Source organism: Cibotium barometz, chromosome 12 (genome assembly GCF_041138505.1).
Source record: "Cibotium barometz isolate CiBa-2024 chromosome 12, ASM4113850v1, whole genome shotgun sequence".
Classification (NCBI taxonomy): Eukaryota; Viridiplantae; Streptophyta; class Polypodiopsida; order Cyatheales; family Cibotiaceae; genus Cibotium; species Cibotium barometz.
In genome coordinates, this window is record NC_141057.1 from 18,176,424 (window position 1) to 18,202,124 (window position 25,701).

The following is a 25,701-nucleotide window of genomic DNA, read 5'->3' on the forward strand; positions in this document are numbered from 1 at the left end:
AAAGGATATTGTTTGATTTCAAGAATCCAAATCCGCTCTTTGGAAGAACGTTTTTTTGGCCCAATGATAATGAACATATGCTTAAAGGTGAGATGCCTCCATTCTACTTTATTTTATGAGTGTCTCAAAGGAGAATGCCGTATGAACAAAAAAAGGAAAACAAATTAAAAAGAGAGGAAGCTTAGACTTCTTATTAGCCTCATTTATGAGGTTTTTAAAACGTTGCATATGTAATGATCCTTATAGAAATCTATTATTTGGGAAAAGACTCAATGAAAGCTAATGGTAGTCATGTGCCAAGATTAGTGTTGGGAAATCCATGGCTTCTTGAAGGTCATATAATCTTTTGGATGGGGAATCTTCTCGATCTTGGATGCCCCTAGCAAAAGGTGCATCCCCCACCATGGGCCCATCATTGACTAATCATTTTTTTGACCTACCAACCAACAAAGTGTGGACCTAAAAATATGACATTTAAACTCAAAACAAGGCTTTCAAAGGAAACCATGTGCTGAAGTGGCTATAGTGTTAGACTAGGAATGAAGAGGTCTTAGGTTAGAGTACTTTCCCTAGACGGTTTCGGTCCCCCATGCAACATTTGTGCCGCTACTACGGATGCTGACAAGGGTAGGGTATGTTGTATGAACAGAAAAATATACTACCACCCTTCTCCTCCCATCCTCCTCAAATTAGGCCAATCTCGTCACCCATGCACCATGGGCTACTAAGGATCGACGTCTAAGTGTGAAAAGTTCCGACGGCTAAGACATAAGATTATATTGAGTGCATATGTAGTGTCTTAAAGTATGTGTGAAGTTGTATGCCATTGAAGAGAAGACTTTTCTAAACATCTTTTTATGGGTAGTATATGTGCAATTGCATGTTATTGAAGAGAACAACTCTTTGGTTTTTTTTTTTTTTGGGTAGTATGTGTGAAGTTGAATGTCATTGAAGAGGAGACTTTTTCGAACGTTTTTTTAGTAAATGTATTTTTCCCAATGAGCCAAGAAGGACAACAGGTGTTGACTTTGGAGAATTTGGTCTTCAAACTTAAAATTACAATTGGTAAGACCGCTAATACCCATTGATGTTGTGTTGTTAGTATTGGATACATAAGGCTGCCCGAATGAAAGAGCAACTAGAAGTCCTAGAAGAAATGCATAGGTATGAACACTTTTCCTGCATTGAAAATACTGTTGTGCCAAATATAACCTCAAAGCGTGTCATGGTAGCTTGTGTCGCATCTCATGATCTGAAGTAGGTGTACAGTGTATATACAGTTGTTGAGTCAAATTGGAGCTGTCTCTTAATGTTTTCTCTGTTTCTAAAGAAATATGTCAGGTGCAAATCTAGACAGATTGCAGATTAGAGACTTGCAAAAACTTGAAAACAAACTTCAAACTGGCTTATCTCGTGTGAGACAAAGAAAGGTGATTGTCAATACTTTGATTCAGGTAGTCGATAGGTATGCTAACTAAATACAAAACTTATTTTTTCAAGTGGACAGACACAGTTGAAGATTTGCGTACAAAGGTGCGTGTTTGATGCATTTTTTTTCTTATAAAGGCTACGAGAAGGATTCACACGTCTGATATTTTACGAATTTATTTTGAAATATGATAAAAACACACGTAATAAAGAGTTTAAAATGGGTTTTCGATTGGTGATTACCTTCAGGAGAACTTGCTTCTAGCGGAGAATGAGTCCCTAAGATCGAAGGTAATCAAACCCCATAATATATCCATAAGACTCAATATAGCTTTTGTCTGACTAACTTTGTTGATTAATCAATTACACGCGCCCAAACCGCTTAATTCGGGTGATTACTATTGACTATTTGATTTGAACAATATTTTTTTTTCTGACATAATCGTTAAAGTTGGCATGGCAAGCGCCGGCTGGTGTGTCTACAACCACAGGCCCCATAGACATGCAAGACAGGGTGAGTGCAGCTAAGGCGTCCTCAAAGGAAGAAGAATCAAGCATGAGGCTTGCTGAAACAACCCTTAGGCTGGGTTAGTTGCTGCTTAAACCAAATGTGCTCCGGCAAGCAACCTTCATAGCACTTCCAAACTTTCATAAATATCTGTATCAAAAACTGTCCTCTGTGCAAATTGGTTTATATAGACAGAACATGACTGAATGGATATCGTGTTGTGAAGCAGTGCTGAAGGTGCCGGCTCGTGTGTGTAAGCATAAGGGTTATTCTAACATGCAATGTAAGTTCCTGAAGCATGCTGGGTAGTATAAGCGTACGTTGGTGAATCGTGTCTTGAAGACCAGAGCGGTAAGAACTTCGTGAAGGAAATACTTGAAGCTCAGTTGGTTAGGCACAACCGTTGCTTTGCTAGTCCCGAACCTGTATGCCCAACAGGGACAACATCTATAAGCAAGGACAGTAAGTTATGCGACAGTTTTTGGAAAGAACAACAAGAGAAGGATTTAGTGTCATTGACTGGCCACACGTGGAGATGGAGGTTAATGAACTTATGGTCACAGATATATATATATATATATGTGACGAAATCCATGGCAAATCCATTACATTCTTGCTCCATCAAATTCTATATCACCTCATACTCTATTTGAACCCCGTTAATGCATAACTTTAAGGTCTCACACACATACAAATGCATGCATGCACATGTACATGCATGTATGCCCACATGTCACCATCTGGTCAAACTTGACACTTTAGTGGTTTTGTATCGGTATCTTCCAGCCATGCTATCTGTCTATCCTCGATGCAATAAGCTTCTAGTGGCTGGCATCACACTAGTCTACAAGAGTCCTAGGACGAAATCTCACTCAGCTTCGTGACGCAAGGACTAGTGTCTACTAGAATACATTTAAACTATGTTGAGGAGATAAGAGAAGGTGACACAATTGCTTAGAACACACATTAACATTCCACAGAACTTGAAAGAGTCTATAAGCATTAGTATTTTAGAAAGGCCCAAGAGGTAGAGTACATGATGTAATATAGTGAGCTATTGACTCTCTACACTATAGTCACCAGATAGTACAATGAGCTTGTGAACTAAGTGAGCTAAGACTCTGCATCGAGACTAAACTTCCACTTCAGAGTTGTAAGCTTACAATCATGAATTACACTCACTCCATCACTCTCTCTTTATCACTTCTACTTCTGTCCTCACACATGCATATCATCAGAATTCTCTTCATCACTATCCTCATCAATTGAGCTTAAAAGATTCCTCTTAATTGGGTTCCAATCACCATTGGTAAGAGTAACCTCATAGGAAGAATCGTAGCCACCTTGATTGAGCTGAGATTCAACTTCACTTTCATGAATCCGATCATCATTGTTATGAGTGATCTCATAGGAAGAATCATAGCCAACTTGATTTGCGTAGGCATAAGCATCAAAATCCATTCCTTCTGTATGCCCTTGATGATCATACTCATAGTCTTCATCACATTGATCATTATCCATGCATGTTGAATCTTCATGATTGTCTCTAGCTCCATCGGAAGAATCTTCTTCCATTGCAAATACTATCATCAGTATTATATGAATTTTCATTCCCATAATAGCTTTCATGATCCTCACTATCATAATCATCCATGACTCAAAATAGTGTATCAGACCCAAAATTGGTCAACTATGGTCCCAGTACACCAGTACAAGATTTGATCGAACTTGTGATTTCGAGATCCGATTGAAGAGGTTGAAATCTTGTCGTGAAGCTAATTATGGGATAAGGATTTAATACCAATGATTGCTTTCAAAACAGCCCTAAGCCCTCTTGATTGAAATAGGGTTTAGTACTATGCTCAATGCGGTCTCGGGGGGGTCACTCACAAAAAAATGTGAATATCACGTGCGTTCAACAGAAGCATAATTTTAATTTATGAAACTTACAGAAATATATTTACATAAGGGTATGATTTAAATTTTTTTCAAAAAAATTTACAGATTCATAAAGAAAAGGGGATATTATATAGATTAAAAAATTCACAAATAAGGGATTTAAAATATAGGCCTTGAGCGCACGCGATAGGGATATTTTACATATAGTGACCCCCTCGAGAATGCGGTCAAAAACTGGCAAAACACCAAATAAGCCGTATTTTGCTCAAACGGACTCCAAATTTGATGATATTTAGCCTGTCACATCAACAATGGAGAGAAGAAATCATATACCACCCTTGATCCCACTTTGGATGAGCGCAAATCATATACCTCTCCGTTTTAAGATTTGTACCATTTTCTACTACACCACTCAAATGAATCTCGATTTGCATGACCTTTGGGTCATTAGAATGCTCTTGATGAGTAGATCAAGAATGTTTAAAAACAAATCTAAAAAGTCAGTTGTCTATATTAACCAAAGTTGACTAGTGAGAAAGTCAACCGCTTTGAGTTGATCAATGAGAAAGTCAATCGCTTTTAGTTGACCGATGAAACGGTCTCCGAACTCGGCATGCTTGGTCTTGATGGAAAGCTCTTAATATGCACTTTCATGCTATATGATCACTTCTCCACTATCTCTAAGCATTTATGACTAGGCTGAGGTTTTGTACAATCTGCTCCAAAAACAGTGCGTTGGAAAATGCCAATGTTTACCACCTTTGCAAATTTTGATTCAGGAGTTTTAATGCTTGTTAGAAAGCTCTTAAGTAGCGCTATCCAACACTCTAAAACCCTTCAAAATAGCCCATACCCTTTGTGACTGAATTAAGCTTTTCTACATAACCTTCCCATAAACAAAATTATCCCACTAGTCTTCAAAGCTTGACTACAAATGATCTCACCATGTCAAATAGCATGTATTAACTCAAGAGAAGCATTTGATATTGTATTTTAAAGAAATTTTGGCATGACCTTTGGGAAATTGCTACCGAATCTCAATCCAAAATTGATCATAAATAATGCCCAAGCATAGGCAATATGCATATACTAAACAATTGTAATCTTTTCCACTTTGCTTGTGACATTGCTTTGCTCCAAATGCAATTACTAGCTTGATGATTATTTATGAAGCACTTTGAAGCTTGATAATCTCCTAGCTAAGCTCTTCCAACCCCTTTACCCAAGGTTACAATCCAATGGCACAGTGAGTTCAAGACATGCTCCCCTCGGCCTCACCGCCATATGCCAAGGTACCCTCACACATCACTTGTTTACTAGAAATTGAAATGTGGATACAAGCATGTGTGAGTTGTACCTTGAACTTACAATTGGCACTTATAATTTTGCATGCCCATTCACTCTATCACATTACAAGAGTCTAATTCCGGTGAAGAGGTTCGCAAGAATCATTACCATATCAAGCATAGTGCATAGACATGCCAAAAGCATAGGTATTCAACATCTCCATGTACAAGCATATTTGAGCGTCCATATGTTGATTCATGTTTCCATCATGTATAATAGCTCCCATAAATAAAGAAATCACATCCAAGTATGTGATCATGGCATTAAAGAGTATGATTGGAGCATGTAATTCCAACATATGCTATTGAAATGGCATAAGGATGGCCATGATTATCATAATTTGATCCAAATTGCACAATGAAGCAAGAACTCTCGCGTTGTTTCTCTAGGGTTGGCTCAATGGCTCAAATGATAGCTTGCCATTGTAAATTATATCAATTAAAATGCTCAATGGCAACAAATCAATGCAATGAGCTTGCAAGAATAGCAATGGTACAAAATTAAAAATTAAAAAAAAACACCCTTAGTTCTTGAACCATGGAATCAAATGAAAGGCAACTCTTGCAAGAATCAAGACATTGATAGTATGTATGTGATTAATACCATTGTATTCATGAGTTAACAAGCATCATTGATAGTATGTATGTAATTAATACCATTGTATTCATGAGTTAACAAGCATCATTAAGGAATATGTAGAACCCTAGGGCTCCCCATGCATCAAGGAAAAGCTGAGAATGACTAATCTTAGAATTATCCAAACATATGATGATTAATGACTTGATTAGAGCATGTAATGTGCATTAATGGCCTGATAGAAAAGCAAATACATCAAGAGATAACCATATGGTCATATATCAAAGATATCAAAAAGGTATACAAACTATCCCATAAGTGACTTATATAGTCACTTACTCCTATGATCTTTCGCACATGGATTGCCCATAAACCTAAGTCTATGACCCATATCATGTGCCTAGGCCCTCATCCTACATGTGCACATAATTTCCTACATTACAAATTGGGTTGATTAGGACTATGAGAACTAAAAACACTTGAACTTCCTTCAAAAATCACACCAAACAAAAAAAAGAGAGATCTTGACACTTTTATCGATGTTGACATCGACGCTTATTTAAGCAAAAATATGAAATGTTATTTCAACACTTGCTTTTAACAACTTTTTTGATGATGTGACTTACCGACGTCGAAACCTATCATTGCAAGCTCAAGATAAAATGTTATTTTTTTTGTAACACAAAAATAGGTTTCTTTTTTCTGAGTTTTAAGATTTTGCATTTTTTGAACCTTTCTTTTTCTTTTTTTGTTGGACTCATTTTTCGAGGTTAATGCCTCTACACTTATGTGTGAATCCTTTTTTTTGGGTCACTTCTCTAGTATCACACCTCTATACTAACCTATCCAAGCTCACATATATAGATTTACATGTCTACGCTTGCATCTATAGGTTTACATATCTTGTTTCACATCTCCAAGCTCATGTTTGTAGGCTCATGTCTAATGCAAGCTCACATCTAAAGGATCATATCCTTTTTGTATGAACTAAGTTTATGTACTTTCCTTTTATGAACTAGGCTTCCTTAGGGCACATACTTTCATGTACTAGGAGCAATGATTTCACATACGTGATCATGTAAATGTTAATAAATTATTAATGTTTATTAATAACATTCTCCAAACCCATTAGTACTATTAATTCACATTAATATTAATATTATTGATTTTTCACCACTTGAAATCTTGCTCTAGGCTCACCCATCATGATTTTGTTCTTACTATTAGACTATATGTACTCCAATCAAGGTACTTGACATTGATTTTTGAGCTGGAGAATGTGCTCTAGGCAAAAATGTCTGTCGTTAATATAGTCTATTAAGATTTCAATCATGTTAGCATGTTATTAACATTTGTTAAAAATATAAAATTTTGTGTGATCACGTAAATATTAAATCCTTGAATAGGAGTTAATGTGTAATTATTTGGGTACTTTAATATCCCAGTAATTACAAAGGATAAGAATTTTACTTGGAAATTAGAGCTAGTACATATTTTATGATAGGAAAATCCTTAAAAGGCATGAGTAGGTATGTCCTTACTAGTCTTTAAGAAAGTAATAATTGGCTAGTACCATATTAGGTATACCTACCTCTAGACTCACGTCTTGTTGACTCTTGTCTTTAGACTCACAACTCATGTCTAGTTGTCTGTAGAGTCATGGCTCACATATCCAAACTCATGGCTTACATGTCTAAGATCAAAACTCATGTCTTCAAGCTCACGTGTATTAACTCACACATGTGACCCATGACCTTCTTTGTACGATTGTGGGCTCAAGTCTCAAACTTAAGGGCTTGTTTGTCTTGGTTTTTTGAGTTTTTTGAGGGTTTTCGAACTTGATGAAAGATGTTTAAGGGACCTAATCTTATTTAATGCTGGTTATGTGAAAAAATTATCCAATTTTTGTTGGCTTTGCAAGCTTCTAGTTTACCAATTCAAATAGAGCATTTAAATAATCTATGAAAAAATATGAAAAATAACAAAATGTATGGACAAAGATTAACTATTTCACTTTACTCCACCACTAATGAAGCTTAATCCTTAAGTTTTTGGAGTAGATGGCTCCTAATCATAATTACTAAGCTATTTCTTGTCTCAACATAATATGCTAAAAAATATCAAACTCTTCTAGGCTTCAAAATCATGCAAAACACTAATAAACTAGGGTTTCCTCCTTCTAAGACATGAAAATGGGATGTCCTAAACTTTAAAGAAGAATAAAAAGAAACAAAAGTAATGCACCCAAGGTTCCAAGCTCCAAAATCTTATGCTTTTTGGAGTGTGACCTCCTAATCAACTCGGAATAATATTTGGTGATCCCAATAGCTTGAAATGGAGGAATGAATAGAGCTACATCCTACACAAGTCCCTGGAATTGATAAGATGGTCCTTTGTCATAGTTATCTCTTAAAAAAAGGTGGGAAGCTAATGTAAGCACAAAACCTATATAGCTTATCTTATCTAGCAAGAATCCATCAAACATGTAAGCAAGAAGAGGGAAAAGAAGATCTCACAAGTAAAATATTATAAGCAATGAATCTTTTTCAGACTCATTAACTCTAAAAACATATAATCCATAAGTGTTTGATGATTTATTATAATCCAAGGAAGACTAGCTCTAAAAGCTATGTGTTGCTAACACATAGCTCTGTTTCTAGTCAACCAAATGAACCATAGGGACCAAACTATGATCATCTGTGAGATAGTATGCAAATATTTTGAAGCCATCTAACATATACCAAATGTAAAAGTAAATCTTGTCACCGTGTAACCAAAAGCACCAAATAAGATTTTCATCAACTTTCGTTATTTGGCATTATGCATTCGATAAGGATGCTTTATATATTCTAGTTTTGTCTTACAAGCGATAAGTTCTCACTTTATATATTCTAGTGTTGTTTTACAAACGATAAGTGCTTGTTTAAGTAGGTAATATTTTCGAGTTCGTGACAATAGGTATGTTGAGCAAAACCATGTTAACGTAAAATTCTATAAGTGGCATACATATTCCTCTCCCTCCTTGTACTACCCAAGTTTGTGGTTAAGTTTATCCTAGGTGAAAAGGTGTGGATGGTCCAAGATACGCCTTGAAGTTGGCGTGCAAGAGAAAGAGGTATGTTTCAAGACCAATCTACCACATGGATATATGGAATATTGGTGAGATAGCCTTGGTTATAGGTAGCATGCTAAGGTGAGATGGAAAGTGTTAGTCACCTTAATTCTTGTGTTCTCTCTCTAGGGGAGTTTTTCATTAAAGGCATCATCATTAGCAAAAATGTTAGCCTCATCGTTGTGACACCCACTAGATATTTCAAACTAGCCATTACCACTATGCCAACACTATTGCTTCAAGGCCACACATGGCACCACCACTAGGCGAACACTATTGCGTCAAGGCCATGCATGGCACCACCATTACTAGGGGTAGCACCACCATGATGGGGGTGAAGACGGGTGCCTCCCCATGCTCCATTGGGTTTAGCCAATCTCAAAACTCTCACTACTGCACAATGGGAGTTGTAGATTTATGGGTTTCTACTTAGAGAAAGCAAGACTATTGCCGCTTAGATGATGTGGCACGATGATCTAATGGAAGACGTGACATTGTCCCTGCCCACCAATGATTTATGAGTGTATTCATGTCCATGAATTGGGTGGCCTCATGAAGGTTAACCTTGCAAGTGCTTTTTCCAAAGTTTTCCACCAACAGATCTTGCACGTTCCAACCCTTATGGGTGATCATGATGGGTCCCACCCATGTGATGTGTGTAACTAGCTCACGTAATACTGTATGTTACGTTGTACAAATGGTCATCATATGTAACTAGGATAAGACCACATAGTCGCATCACCTCTCTCTATTTCTCTCTTTGCCTCTCTCTCTCATCACACACACTCTTAGACATGCATACATACATGCATGTAAACACACATGCATATAAATACACATTTGTGATTATAAACCCTATAAGGGCCATGCCATATGAAGACTTAAGCATCCATGTTTTTTTGAAGAAACATAAGTTTAAGGAGAGTGAGATTTCCATGCACACTAAAAAACAAACCTCTTAGGCCTCTAGTTCAATTGGTTGTAAGTAGTTAGATGGAATGGCCTTCCCTTGGAAGCATTGATGGCATGGGAATGACCTGTTGTAGTGGGGTCCTTCTCAAATTTGTGCTACTCTACTGCTTATGCCTGTGTTGTGGCTAATTTCTAGCAAGCTTGGTGCTTATGTCACCTTCGGTTGCCTTCATCTCTATCCTTATAAATAACATAGTTGCAATCTACTTCTAAACCCAACTTTTGTGGAGACAATAGAAAAAAGTTTGATAGAACCATCCCTTTTGAGAAGAAAATCTAATCCTCAAAATGACAATTCTGTTAAGCTTAAATCTAGCATGGTTCCACTTAAACTTCACTTGACTTGCCATCCTTCTAGCACTTATCAAAATAAAATTAGTTCCTAGCCATTAAAAATGTGAGTCCAACCACCTTGTCCATGCACTATTTAGATTTACCTTCATTAATGAAATCAATTAGACCTTTATTGAAATCTAAGAGTTGTTTCACGTAGCTAGCTTCAACTTATGTTTGTTTTCCACATATGGGCTCTACGAGGTGTGTTTCACATGGATAGCTCTAACTTATGTTTGTTTTCACATTCAAATTTAGCCTTTATCCACCATCATTATGTAAGTTATTTTATGTGTGTAACTAGCCGACATAACACACTCTACATCATCATATATAAGTGGTCATCATATGTAACTAGGATAAGATAACCTAGTTTCATCACCTCTCTCTCTCTCTCTCTCTCTATATATATATATATATATATATATATATATCCTCACAAATAAACTCTTGGTAATTCATATGTATGTGCACATAAACACATACATGCACACACATAGATACATATTTGTGATTATGCAAACCCTCTAAGGGCCAAGACATATGAAGACTTTAAGCATTCACGTTTTTTTCAAGAAACATAAGTTAAAACATAAAGTTAAATTTCCATGCACACACAAAAATAAGACTCTAAAGTCTCTAGTTCAAGTGGTTACCTTGCTTATTAAAAGGTCCCTAGTTTGAAACCATGATAGTCTAGCTTAGATTTTATAAATGCAGATACACTAGATCCCATCAGTACTTTACAATTAATTTTGCTTGGGTCAAAACAGTACTAGGATGGGTGGCCTTGTGAGAATTCTTTATGTTGGACCCTTTTTGGGCATGTGAGCACTGTATATACCACCCCTCCCCCATCCCCTCCTTGGTAGAGGAAGTTAATAGGGGGCTACCTCCAAATGTATGCACTTCAATGCCTCCTTCCAAAACCCCCTCCCTTAGACTCACATGTGACATCGTACGTCATCCAACGGGGATACCCGATTATATAGAGTGTAGAGTAGATCACCTCATCAAGGATTACCCCTACAAGTCAAGTGGAGAAGGATCAAAATCTACTAATCTCCAACAATCCTTCTCACTAGATAAGCATATAGTCATGATGAATAGTGTCCTCAATAAATGTATTAAGTCAAAATTGTTGCTCCACTAAATGTGTTAAGTTGATTCAAAATTCATGAATTGAAAACAGATAACATAATTGTTTAGTTACTGACTTCTACCTCTAAACAACAAACAAAGAGGGTAGGGAAGGATGAATCAATTGTTCTTATCCAAGATTCTTTAGATGAAATTACAAGAATATAGCACATTGGAAAGATAGATAGAAAAACAAAAAACATTAGACAATGCAATAAATAGAGAAAGGAGAGAATTTAAATTTTTTAGATAGGTATAATATGATGGTGTTGTCATGTGCACTCCCAAATAGAGCTTATATGGCCATCTAGATAGACTCTGGATGGAGGATGTAAGTGAAGAGGGGGTGTGGACACTCATATGCATCGGATACCTTAGCTTGTGATAAATATGTCAATATATAGTGCTGCATGTGTGGTGTGGAAGACATGTATACAATACGGGTAGTTATGCTGTATAGACATGGTAATCACTAGCCCCAAAATGTAGCGATCTGGCCAATGGACCACCACCCACTAATATTGAACCCATGACATTGCATCAGTTGTGTTAGGACTCCTTGGGCTTGCCACGTGCCCCAAGTAATGATTCAATCCCTAACCATATCCTAGCCATCAAATGGTCACAATAACCACCCCATCGATGTCTAAGCCAAGGTTCTCACCAAAGACAAGTGCTTCTCCTCATAATTCGGGCTTTTATAAATGTAAACCAAACATAGATATGAGATACATGATGAGAGGTGAGAATTGAGTGTATACTAAAACACCCTCAATGTCTATCCACCAAAGATAGATTATATTCTTGGCCCTAACACCAAGCTAATGAAGATACCAAGTGAGTCGATCCTTCCTAAGTGCCTTGGGGTGGTTGCAAGATTAGGGTGCCCAGTTTTGTCCACTTAGGCACCCTGTAAACAGTAAAAAAACAGGCATTTGTTTACCTTTAGTGGCTAATCTCTCCTAGTAAATGAAGGAATTTCGTTTCAATTTCTTTTGTTGAAACATCATATTCAAAGTTGAAAATATAGTTGCATAATTTGATTAAGCATTAGATAGTCAAAAGTCCTCATTTTCTTAGGTACAAAGTCAATGTATACACCCTGTCCCAAATTTGAACTGATTCCATAAAATGCTAATATCTTTTACATATAAACTCATATGAGATTCCCACTTTGTACCTTAGATCTTCACATAATATGGAGCTTAACTTGATTTTTTGAGAAAATTTTAAGGTATTTGTCTATTTTCTTTAAATATTTCAAGGTCTTTAAAGTGTTATATTATATGCCACTTTTTGTACCCACAATAGCTACCACTTAAAATCCTCAATCTTGTAGATCAAAAGAGTGGGTAGATACTGAGACATTAGTAGAATGTGGTGGGTAGTAAAAATTACAAATCCAATGGTTGGATTTTTAATGATCTCTTTTTCAAAATTCTTCCAGACTATCAGAAGGCCTGCAAATATTGATAATCTAATTAGTAAAATTACATTTTTGATGTGAATCATCTAAAACCTATAGGGACTAGTGTACTTGTAATGGTGCATCTATAAAAAAATAAATTGGATCACTCTAAGTATGGAAAGATCATTTGTTTATCATTTCATCATATTTTTGATTAATTTTAATTAATTAGACTAATTTATATTAATTTAAGTTATATTGGGCTAATTTAAGGGCAAGCGTATTGTCTATTATTTACTTGATCTCATTTTAAGTACCTTGCCCCCCAAAATTTGCTCTCCAAGCATTGTCCCAGTCCAGTATAAACTGGACAAAACTGGACACCCTGATCTTGCAACAACCCCTTGCATGAAAAAATGTAGGGGAAAAACTTAGCCCAAAGGCTAATTTTCTAGCGTCTTCTAAAAGTCATGGGCTATTTTAGAACCCAAAAAAATGGTAACTTTTCCAATATATTAGCCGCATGTAGCATTTTAAGGGTAAAATTTAAAGAAATTCACCAAATTTACACTAAAAGTGGGCATACATCTGAAAATTTTCAAACCTAAACCCTAAGCTGCATACAGACTCTACCTTTTATTAAAATCAGAACTTACCCATCTCTACTTTGACCATAGGATAGCTCCTTATTTTTTAGCCTAGACCTTGCTTAAGGTGTTGGTGCAATTTCTGTCCATATAGAATGGTACTCTAGCTCCACTATCTCATTCTTAATCAGCTCTAGCACATAATGATATTGAATCTTAATGTTCTTTGTTTGAATATGAAACACACGATTCTTGGAAATATCCACGTAACTCTAGTTGTCACATTGTAAGAATGTAGCCCCATTAATATGAACTCCCATATTCAATAAAATCCTTCTCAGCCATACTGCTTCATAAACAAGCTATTTTATACTTATCTTCTGTAGAAGAAAGTGCCACTAGAGACTGTTTCTTGCTCATCGAAGAGAAATCACCAGAACTAAGCAAAAAACAATATCTAGAAATTGATTTCCTAGAATCAGGATAATCCATAAGAGTGTCACTTGCACTGTAAGTGATGTGAAGCTACATATACCTCCTACTTGAGATGTTTGTCCATCAATGAGAAAAATTGGCCACTATTTATGATGAGAAACCAAGGTAAGTAATTTCCTATTAGTTTTTATGTAAGTTATGGAAACAAAGGCTTCAAAAAAGTCAAAACCCTCCACCTGTGAAAATCCCTACACAACCTGCCCAGCTTTGTATTTTTCAAATTACCTTGGTACCAATTACCTTTCTATTTGGTGATCTCACAGGGTCAACTAGCTCCCAATTGTTGTTCTTTAAGATGTTGTCACACTCAAACTACATCGTAGCTTTCCACTTTGGATGTGTTATGGCTCCATCCAAGAAGGTGGTTGGCTCATTCCTTGTTCCCATTATCTCAGCCACCATTAAGGCCATGTTGAAAATGAGATAAAATTCTCCTCTCTACTCCTCTATTCTCCTTGACATGCATTGTCTATCTACTAAAGATTCTCACATCTGAGGTGCTAAGTTGTACTCGTCATCAAAGAGCTGATGTGACCACTTTGGACTTGGATTTCTATTGTTGAAGGAAGGAGAAAGAAAGACACAATACACCAAAGATAGCTCCCAAAAGTGTGTGAAAAGCACACCGAGGCTAGGTATATATAGGTGAGACCTAGGGTTACGTTGGGCAAGCTATATAATATAAAGAGTGATCTCATCTAACGAGTGGAATTAGTCGAGAGATTCATGGGCGAGGTTCCTTTGACTCATCATGGAGTGTCTATCAGTGTTACTTATGTGGTGTTGGGTTGTGATGGTTGTGCAGAAGTGCCAGCCGTTCCCCAAAGTATGCTTGAGCCATATCCCTCAGCTGGAGGCTCATTTCGGAGACGAAATTAATAAACTTATTGGGGGACATTTCCTATGGAATATGCACATTGGAGATATTGGGGTTGTATGTGGGTGTTTCATTTGGTGTGCAATCCATGGTCTACACATACACTAATAAAGGTGGTTATGTGCTTGATTATGAAAGTGTTTAGTGTTTAGTGTTTAGGGGTTGTATGTGGGTGTTTCATTTGGTGTGCAATCCATGGTCTACACATACACTAATAAAGGTGGTTATGTGCTTGATCATCATGCCCATGCTTATGCCATGACTCCAAGGAGAGGAGTATGGTTGTGAAGGATGTATCTACACAAAGCTCACATTGAGAGGAAACTTCCGAAGGAAGTAGATGCATACAAAAATAAACCATAACAATGTGTTTAGGGACAATCATCATTTTTTTTTTCTAAAATGATTTTATAGTTTTTGATGCTTTTTCAATATTTATTTCTGGCCCCCCCTATTTGGCAGTTCAACATGCAAATTCTCATTCAAAATTTTGAACTTTTTGGTGGCCTGACATCTTTTCATATAAAATTAGAATGTGTCGACTAGGCCATGCAAGAAATATACAAGAGGCTCCACCTCGCCCCTCAATTAAACCCACATTTGCTTACATATTCAACATACATGGAACCCATGAGTGCTATGAACATTTAAAATTTTCTTGATTTAGAGGAGAAAACATTGTGCCCTGCATTTGTTTGCAAGTACCAAGTTGGTTGATGTCGAATAATTCGTTTACAAGTACCAAGTTGGTTGATGTTGAATAGTTTGGAAACGAGCATTCTTAAAAATTGGGCATATTTCCAGTGGAGCACTTGCAACATCTAATTAGTGGCTTCAATATGCACATATACAATAATGAACCAATCGATCACATGGATATCCAAGTTGAGTGAAGAAAATGAGCAAGGGTGGAGATAAGCTTGATGGGATTACAACCCAAGCAAGCTTTGGCACACTCGTAGAGCAGGTTCTAGAGCATGACATGGATGACATTATAGCTTACCTACATGACATAAGAAGCCATGGAGTAGATGATTATGATGTGGCATAGGAAATGGCATAAGAAGTAGACAACCTCAGATGCCATGTGAAGTGTGCTTCTTCAGAGGAGCAAGAGATACGTAGGCTTTTCTATCTACCACTTTACTGTGGAGCACATGTCTTTGTTTTTTTCACTTGCTCCCTGTATTCAACTTGCAATCAATATATAGGTGGTCGGATATGAGCGTTTCAAAACCTACGGGGTGTGTGTCTCTTCCCCTCTCTATGTTTCACATTTTTGCAGAAAGCATTATTTAAAGTTTTAACCATGTGAATGTCTTTCTTTCTCTTTTATTGTTCATTGTGTTATATCATATAGGTTCTTGAAGGATAAAAATCTACTAGAACACAATGAGATGTCTTTGAATTGTGCACAAGAAAAATCAATGTTGCATTTCATAGAGATGGACTATAATGCACACCATGCTTGTTCGAAGAATGATATTCTGTCTCGACAAGAGTACGCCACTCTTCATAAGTGTCCATAGTGTGGTTCATTCAGATATACACAAGATTTCTAAGGACACAGGGTTCCTGCTAAAGTATTACAATACTTACCCATCATTCCATGCATTCAAAAAATGTTAAAATGTAAATCCATTACATTTTTACTGATTTTGCACACTAGAACACTAGATCCATAGATAACATTATACATGTTCCAATTGATTCCCTAGCATGGACGCATATCAAAGGGAAGTTGATGGCCTTTGAAGAAGAGCCTCATCAAATTTACCTCAAACTAGTCTCCTTGGATGGAGTCAATCCATTTGTCTTACAAAGTTCATCATGGGGTACATGGCCCATTTGCCTAGTCACAACTATAACCTATCACCATGGTTAACGATAAAGAAGGGCATCTTTTACTTTTCTTTATAGTTTCAAGGAAGAACAAGGTGAAGAACATGGACATGTACTTCTCTCCACTAGTTGACAAGCTACGTATGTTATGGGATGGCACCCAAGTTCATGATGTGTCTAAGTAATTTGGAGCCAGGGCTACAACAATGCAAGGACTGCTTATGTGGACTATGCATGATTGACTGGGCTATGGAGAGTGATCTAGTAAGTTAATTATTCTACGATTTCTTTTTATCAAATGTAGTTTCACTATTATTTTTTGTACATATAACATTATTTATAGATCTCATCAGAATGATTATAATGTTTTGGAGGGCTTTCAATATGTGGTTATAATGCGTGCACTGTATGCGGACCATATATTCAAGAACATAACTGATATGCTTTGGAAATCCATCATAGGTGCTAAAGAGACAAAGACACAAAGGGATGATCTACAAGAAGCTGATCACATGCATCATTTATGAGCATAAAGTAGACTTGACGAAGGTGATTCTCCCTAGAGAACCTTGGGTATTAACCAAAGAAGAGAAATAACCTGTAAAGAATTACATCAGTGAGCTTTGTACTCCCAATGGTTGCATGCATTGCTTCAAGTGAGCATTTACAAAGGATGAAGAGCTTAGTGCCTTGAAGTCTCACGACTTGCACAAAATATTATAGTTTGTGCTGCCAAAAGCCATTAAAGATTGACTTACTGAGGGCATAAAAGCATCAATATACAAGTTTGGTACAGTCGTACATTGTAATCAAAGAAGGAGATTATAAGAAATATATTAGAAGTAGCTCATCTAAACTTCATTCAAGTAGTTATAATGGTTTGAGAAATTCTTTCCAACCATTCAATTACACCTACGGGTTCATGTGGTTAACAAGTTTGTTATAGTAGGGGCTATCCCATAGCCAATGGATGTTTTTTCTTGAGAGATTTATGATGACACTAAAAGGTGTTGTTCGTCACACAGAGCTCGCCTTGAGGAAAGTATGGGAATGGCATGGCTTTTTCAAGAATCTCTTATATTCATAACATAATTTCTTAGTATATCTAACCCAAATATGCCATGACTGTCAACACAAGAAGAGGATGATCGAATCATTGGGGAAGAGCCTAAACAATGAGGCCTTCAAAGAACAATGGATATGGCATTGTGAGAGAATATAAAAAAATTTTGCATCCTAAACTCACATGCTATGGAGAAATGGATTGAGAGGTATTACCTAGCAAAGAGAGAAAGAGACCTAGATCGTTTGAATTTTATAAAAAGTCAAACAACCCAAGCATTGCTACACCTAGACTCACTTGCTGAGCTTCCAAAATTTTCTTCTAGTAGATGGATTCAACAAACCATATGATTAAAATACACAATGGCAAGGTTATAAGTGACAAAGAGGAGGAGCTTTCATATGGTTGTGATTACCATGTAAGTGAGTTTTTATATGATGTACATAAGAAACCATAAGCCATAGTCTTGTATACATTTTCCTTTTTCACTACAATTTCATGATCTTTTTTTTCTTTTAGTATCACAGATTTGATGCACTTTGGTCACGTGGTCATCTGTACTGAGTGGACAGAGTATATAAGAAGAGAATAACATTTGATTGCATTGTCAACAAGGACAATTTAATGCAAGAAAGTTGTTCAAGGGTAGTGACCTAAATAGTGAAGCTGGCATGCTTGATTACTATGGAACGATCCAGGACATTATCAAGGTTGGGTTTAGAAAGTTTTCTATGTTCATTTGTTATGTGAAGTGGTTCAAAGTGGGGAGTGAAGGACTACAACCAACCACATGTAGAGATAAGAGGGGAGTTGTTCAAGTATGCTTCACAAAGATATCTAGATAGACCAAAAAAGACACATTTTTCCTACCAAAGCATTGTGAGAAGTTTGTCTTAAAGGTAGGTGGTTGTTTGTAATCCAAATTGATCCACATAGTAAACAAATATTTGAAGATATGGAAATATCATATAAAGTATAGGTTGAGGAACCCACTTAAGAAGCACATGAAGCAGATATTGATCCAATTGAACAACTAGAAGAAGGGTCAAATCAAGGCATGGTAATTGAAAAACTAAAACTTAAACCATAAGAAAACACAATAGCTAATCTGAAATTAAAAGAAGAAATAGAATAATAGCTTTCAACACAACCACCTCTAATGCAAGAAATAGAAGAGGACGATATGGATGAACTACCTTCTACTCCTATAACAAACAAGGCTCCACACATTGACAAAGATGCTCGAAAACAAACAAGGTAATTCCAAAAATCAAAACCGGGAAAATTTCCCATGCCCCAAAAAATGGGGACGATTCCACCATTTTGAATTTCTTGACGAATTTTTCTAACGAGGTCAAGATACTGAACTAACCTTCATCTGAATAAACCAGATAGAAGGGAAACTATTACAGACTTAACTTGAAGGGATCAACGCTTTTTTCCTAATTGAATCAGGCACAGTCGTTGATCTATTCATTTGAGAAGTCTTCAGGTTATTTTTTAACTACTCGAGTTCTAAGTGTATTCCTATTGATCAATTTTATTATTAAAACTGTAGCCTAACCCCATCCGGCCCATGGGTTTAGCCACTTCCCAACCACTGGAATTGGTAGAACCAGACAAGTACTCACCTCCATAATTGAATGCCTTTCTTAGCTTTTGCTTTAGAATATAGATACACACACACTCCTCTTTAAACTTTAATTTATAAAACAATCCATTGACAAACAATTATTGGTTATAGATGTCATAACTCAAAATTTCCATTCAATCCTTGTTTCTCACAAAACAGTATCACTCTGGACTCTCTGTAGAGACCAGTAGGTCAACAATGAGATCCAGTAACATATTACAATAATTTTCTCATCATCATATATATATATATATATCTTCCACCACATACACATGGGTGTTCTAAGCACCGCGAGCCCATGCATCGCCTGGTCAGAACCCTCCAGGATCGTCCTTAGGTATCCTAGCACTTCACTCAGGGACCGCTTCATCGGCTCTCACCCATCATACCGAAAGCATACCATTTTACACCATACCCCCAGGTTGGTCAAGACCTGGGCAGGTTTTTGCCGCGTGACCAACTGTTGCAACAACCGAACTTCCCTTAGAAAAACACATATTATACCAAATGCTCCCTCCAGCATTCTGGCGTAAGACAGTGTAAGTTTTCAATTTTGATTTTCTTTTGAATACAATGAGTATATCTTAATTTCGTATCCCAAGACTTCTAGATCACAGGTCTGGATTTCCACAAGTAGAATTCGTCGAATTCCGAATTCTTGATCCCTAGATCAAAATCAAAGGTCTCGACTTGGTTTCAGGTTGGGTGGGTGATTTGAGTGTAGATTACTGAACTGGTCACATCGTCTTTTCTTGAAATTGACGAAGGAGTTACGTCTTGATCATAGTATGATTCACGGCTTGAGTCTAGAAGGTTTTTCCTGAACTATCTTTCTCGAAGGGTAATATTTCAATTACTAGTTTATTGAATTTCATTCATTGAGTATTTTGCTTAACTGAATTCAAAACTAGTCACGAATTCCTATGAGGAATAAATTAATCATTTATCTAAAATTTTGACTTCGATAGATCTTCTGTGAATTTTCTCATTGCCATCCTAGAGAATATGAAACAGCAGAATTTTCCTTCTCACAGAGTATTTACTTATTCATTTACCAATATTCATGGAATTTAAACAATGATTAAAGAGAACTCTTTTTTTGATATAAAAAAAAATTGTATGCATCAATTTATGCAAAAAATCCAACTTCTATGGAATTAACACTTATATATAAAAGAAAATCCTTTTATGCATCTATTTATGCATAAAAATCCATTTTGATAAAAGTAACACTTTTATAATAAAAAAATCTTTTATGCATCATTTTATGCATAAAAATCAATAATGATGAAAGTAAAACTTTTACAATTAAAAAAAATCTTTTATGCATCATTTTATGCATAAAAATCAATAATGATGAAAGTAACACTTTTATAATAAAAGTGAAAAATTCTTTTATGCATCATTTTATGCATAAAAATCAAAAATGATGAAAGTAACACTTTTATAATTTAAAAATTCTTTTATGCATCATTTTATGAATAAAAATCAATAATGATGAAAGTAACACTTTTATAATAATAAAAATTCTTTTATGCATCATTTTATGCATAAAAATCAATATCGATGAAAGTAACACTTTTATAATAAAAATATCTTTTATGCATCATTTTATGCATAAAAATCAATAATGATGAAAGTAATACTTTTATAATAAAAAAATTATCCAATGTGCATCTTTCTATGCATAGAATTGAAATCTAATGAAAATCACTCTTTTATAATAAAAACAATAACCAATATGCATCTTTTTATGCATAGAGTTTAAATCTAATGAAAATCACTCTTTTATAATAAAAAATAATCAATATGCATCTTTCTATGCATAGAATTTAAATCTAATGAAAATCACTCTTTTATAATAAAAACAATAACCAATATGCATCTTTTTATGCATAGAGTTTAAATCTATTGAAAATCACTCTTTTATAATAAAAAATAATCAATATGCATCTTTCTATGCATAGAATTTAAATCTAATGAAAATCACTCTTTTATAATAAAAACAATAACCAATATGCATCTTTTTATGCATAGAGTTTAAATCTAATGAAAATCACTCTTTTATAATAAAAAATAATCAATATGCATCTTTCTATGCATAGAATTTAAATCTAATGAAAATCACTCTTTTATAATAAAAACAATAACCAATATGCATCTTTTTATGCATAGAGTTTAAATCTAATGAAAATCACTCTTTTATAATAAAAAATAATCAATATGCATCTTTCTATGCATAGAATTTAAATCTAATGAAAATCACTCTTTTATAATAAAAACAATAACCAATATGCATCTTTTTATGCATAGAGTTTAAATCTAATGAAAATCACTCTTTTATAATAAAAAATAATCAATATGCATCTTTCTATGCATAGAATTTAAATCTAATGAAAATCACTCTTTTATAATAAAAACAATAACCAATATGCATCTTTTTATGCATAGAGTTTAAATCTAATGAAAATCACTCTTTTATAATAAAAAATAATCAATATGCATCTTTCTATGCATAGAATTTAAATCTAATGAAAATCACTCTTTTATAATAAAAACAATAACCAATATGCATCTTTTTATGCATAGAGTTTAAATCTAATGAAAATCACTCTTTTATAATAAAAAATAATCAATATGCATCTTTCTATGCATAGAGTTTAAATCTAATGAAAATCACTCTTTTATACAATAACCTATATGCATCTTTCTATGCATAGAATTTAAATCTAATGAAAATCACTCTTTTATAATAAATACAATAACCAATATGCATCTTTTTATGCATAGAGTTTAAATCTAATGAAAATCACTCTTTTATAATAAAAAATAATCAATATGCATCTTTCTATGCATAGAATTTAAATCTAATGAAAATCACTCTTTTATAATTAAAAAATAACCAATATGCATCTTTCTATGCATAGAATTTAAATCCAATAGAAATAACACTTATGTAATAAAAATATTTATACCATGCATTTTTCTATGCATAGAATGAAAATAACACTTTTAGAATACACAAATGATGGGGATTACTCTTTTTGAATAATAAAAGGTAATACTTATTTCATAAAATTTAAGAAAATTTTGCCATAACCTCCTTTGTATGGTTGACCATTTTTTAATTTTTTCTATTCTTAATTTACTTTTATCCCCAATTTGTTTAAAGCATTCTAAACTAATCAAATTTCACTTTTAAAAGAGAAACAATATGAAAAGTTTAATTCAAAAAATTTGATTACTTAACTAGGATAAAGAAGGACCGAATTTAAGAATGAGAGAGGGGGAAAGCCTTCCAGCAAGGTATAGCATCAGATTATCATTTTTAAGATAACAAAAAATTAGAAAACCATCAAAAGAATAAAAAAAAGTAGGATTTCTAACTTACATGAAATTATGGGAGCTGTCCTTTGGCTTGATGGTTTGAGGGTTCTACTCTTGTTTGCAACAAGAGTGGCCACCAATTCTTTAGAAGAGGGAATGGTTAAAAACTAATGAATTATTAAGAACTTTTGAGCTTCTAACCAAACAAATTGATTCTAGAATTTTCCAAATCAGTTTGGTTAATTTTTGACCATTTTTGAGTCAGTTTAGGTTACTTTTTGAAACTAGACTTGAATTAATAGAGAGGAGAGATGAAATATCTCAATTTTTGAGAGTTTAAAACTCCACCACACATGTGAAATAGGCGCATCCTTCATGAGGGGGAACCCCTTTTAGTTTGAAAACCATGAATAATCTTAAATCCGAATCTCAATACTTCTAGATCCAGGTCTGAATTCCAAATAGAATTCCTCAAATTCTGTCAACTTGATCCTCAGATCAAAATCAAAAGTCTTAACTTAGTTTTAGATTTTGTGGGTAATTTAAGTGCATTTCTCCTGAACTGGGCACATCGTCATTGGTTGAATTTGACGAAGGAATTAGGTCTAGATTCGGTGGGTAATTTGAGTACATTTCTCATGAACTGGGCACATCGTCATTGGTTGAATTTGACGAAGGAATTAGGTCTTGGTCAATAGTCTGAATCTGAGTTTGGGTCTGGAAAGGTTCTTCCTAAACTATCTTTCTTGAAAGGAGCTATTTCAATTTCTCTTTTTCTACGTTTTTTTCGACAAATATTTGCTTACAGATTTCTAAAACATGAATTTCTTAAAAGGAATAAAATAATCATTTATCTTTATCTCTGACTTCGGTAGTTTAATTGAATTTTATCATTACCATCTTAGTGAATATGAAGTGGTAGAATTTTCTCTCACAAATTATCTACCTATTCATTTTTCTAATTTTCACGAAAATTAACAGAAGATTAAAGAGAACCCTTATTTAATTATAAAGATTCTATGTGCATCTAATTATGCATAAAATCCGATTCTGATGAAAGTCACACTTTTAATATAAAAAAATATCTTTTATACACTCATTTATGCATAAAAATCATTTATGATGAAAATCACACTTTTAATATAAAAAAAATATCTTTTATGCACTCATTTATGCATAAAAATCAAATATGATAAAAGTAACACTTTTATAATAAAAAATAATCTTTTATGCATACTTCTATGCATGAAAATCAAATATAATAAAAGTAACACTTTCATAATAAAAAATAATCTTTTATGCATACTTCTGTGCATGAAAATCAAATATGATAAAAGTAACACTTTTATAATAAAAAAATAATCTTTTATGCATACTTCTGTGCATGAAAATCAAATATGATAAAAGTAACACTTTCATAATAAAAAAATAATCTTTTATGCATACTTCTATGCATGAAAATCAAATATGATGAAAGTAACACTTTTATAACAAAAAAAAAATCTTTTATGCATACCTCTATGCATGAAAATCAAATATGATAAAAGTAACACTTTTATAATAAAAAATAATCTTTTACGCATACCTCTATGCATGAAAATCAAATATGATAAAAGTAACACTTTTATAATAAAAAATAATCTTTTATGCATACTTCTATGCATGAAAATCAATATGATAAAAGTAACACTTTTATAATAAAACTAAATTTCTTTTATACAAATAATCAAAATGCATCTTCTATGCATGAAAATGATATTTTAGAATATAGAAATCATAAGGATTACTCTTTTAGAATAAATAGATGAGATTCATTTCACTAATTTCTAAAAATTTTGCCATAACCTCCTTTGTATGGCTGACCATTTTTTAATTTTTAAGTCTCTAGATTAATTAAAAGTGTACCAAGAGTAATGAAACTATTCTAAAGTAAACATTTTTCTACTTATTTAAGACAAACATTATAAAAAACTTGACTTTAACCATTTAACATTCACCTAGGATAGAGAATGGTTGGATTTACTAGAGAAGAGAGGGGAATGCCTTTTTGTAATGAGGCATAACATTATTTGCAACTTTAGAGAAGACATAAAGCATAAAAACCATAAAAAATCATAAAAATCATAAAATAAGTGGAAAGAGAAGAATCACCAACTTACTAATGACTTTGGGAGCTTTCCTTTGGCTTGATGGTTTGAGGGTTCAACTCTTGTTTTAGACAGAGTGGCCACCAATCTTTTTGGAAGAGGGAGGGTCAAAAACTATTGAATTATAGGTAAAATTCACAGTCTTTGGCACTTGGGAGAGACAGGGTAACAGTGTAAAAACACTATTGAGTTTCAAAAAGGGAGGGCTTCTATTTATAGGAAAAAGTGAGCTTCTAACTAAGCCAACTGATTCTAGAACTTTCCAGATCAGTTTGGTCAATTTTTTACCATTTTTAGGTCAGTTTTGCTCACTTTTTGGATCTAGTTGAAACAAGAGAAGCGGAGAGATAAAAATATCCCATTATTTGGAAGTTTAAAACTCATTCAATCATGTGAAATAGGCGCCTCCTTCATGAGGGGAACTTGTTGAACCAACGTGAGAGAGAGAGAGACACGTCATATGCATCCCCAAAGGTGTGTGGAATACACACAATAGATGAGTATATATAGAGGAGATCCTGGGACTATATATAGAGACATTCTATATATAGCCAACACCCCCGCTCAAAGAAGGGTCTCTAACTGTGGATGAAAAAACCCTTGGGGGCCCAAGGGAAAAAACCCACAGCTCTATATACACCTACTGCTATATTAAATTATTTTATAGTTACAAAGTATTATTCAAAGGAGCTACATCACTCCCATATATACAATAGCCATGAAAGCTGCAAAGGAGCTACATCACTCCCATATATACAATATCCATGAAGGAGCTACATCACTCCCATATATACAATAGCCATGAAGGAGCTACATCACTCCCATATATACTTCATCACTCTTATGTGTACAATAGCCATGAAGGCTTTGAAGGTCATCCATCTTCATGTTATCTTGATCCATTCATGTAGGTTGGGTGCGAGTCTATCTTCGTGACGATGCCAAATAATATTTTTATAGTCTCTTCTCTAAATTGAAGCTCAACAATATCCAAATACAATCCTGAT

At 34.5% G+C, this 25,701-nt stretch overlaps 2 protein-coding genes across 3 annotated transcripts in view; both read left to right on the plus strand.

The window, feature by feature from the left end:
• Window positions 1–1,478, plus strand: part of LOC147633147 (MADS-box transcription factor 23-like) — a 66,575-nt gene extending 65,097 nt beyond the window's left edge. Inside the window, exons 3-4 of the mRNA XM_086806812.1 lie at window positions 1,103–1,164; window positions 1,331–1,478. Coding sequence (XP_086662938.1) covers window positions 1,103–1,164; window positions 1,331–1,478 — 210 coding nt within the window. The remainder of the gene's footprint in view (window positions 1–1,102; window positions 1,165–1,330) is intronic.
• Window positions 1–2,411, plus strand: part of LOC147633145 (agamous-like MADS-box protein AGL11) — a 339,941-nt gene extending 337,530 nt beyond the window's left edge. The window contains exons 6-8 of one of the 2 annotated variants that reach the window (XR_015267047.1): window positions 1,678–1,719; window positions 1,880–2,088; window positions 2,166–2,411. Coding sequence is in view for 1 of the 2 variants with exons in the window: in XM_086805809.1 (XP_086661935.1) it covers window positions 1,678–1,719; window positions 1,880–2,015; window positions 2,166–2,245 (258 nt within the window). In the remaining variant the exon portion in view is untranslated. The remainder of the gene's footprint in view (window positions 1–1,677; window positions 1,720–1,879; window positions 2,089–2,165) is intronic. The other variant, XM_086805809.1, reaches the window with a different exon arrangement.
• The last annotated feature ends 23,290 nt before the right edge of the window (window positions 2,412–25,701 follow it).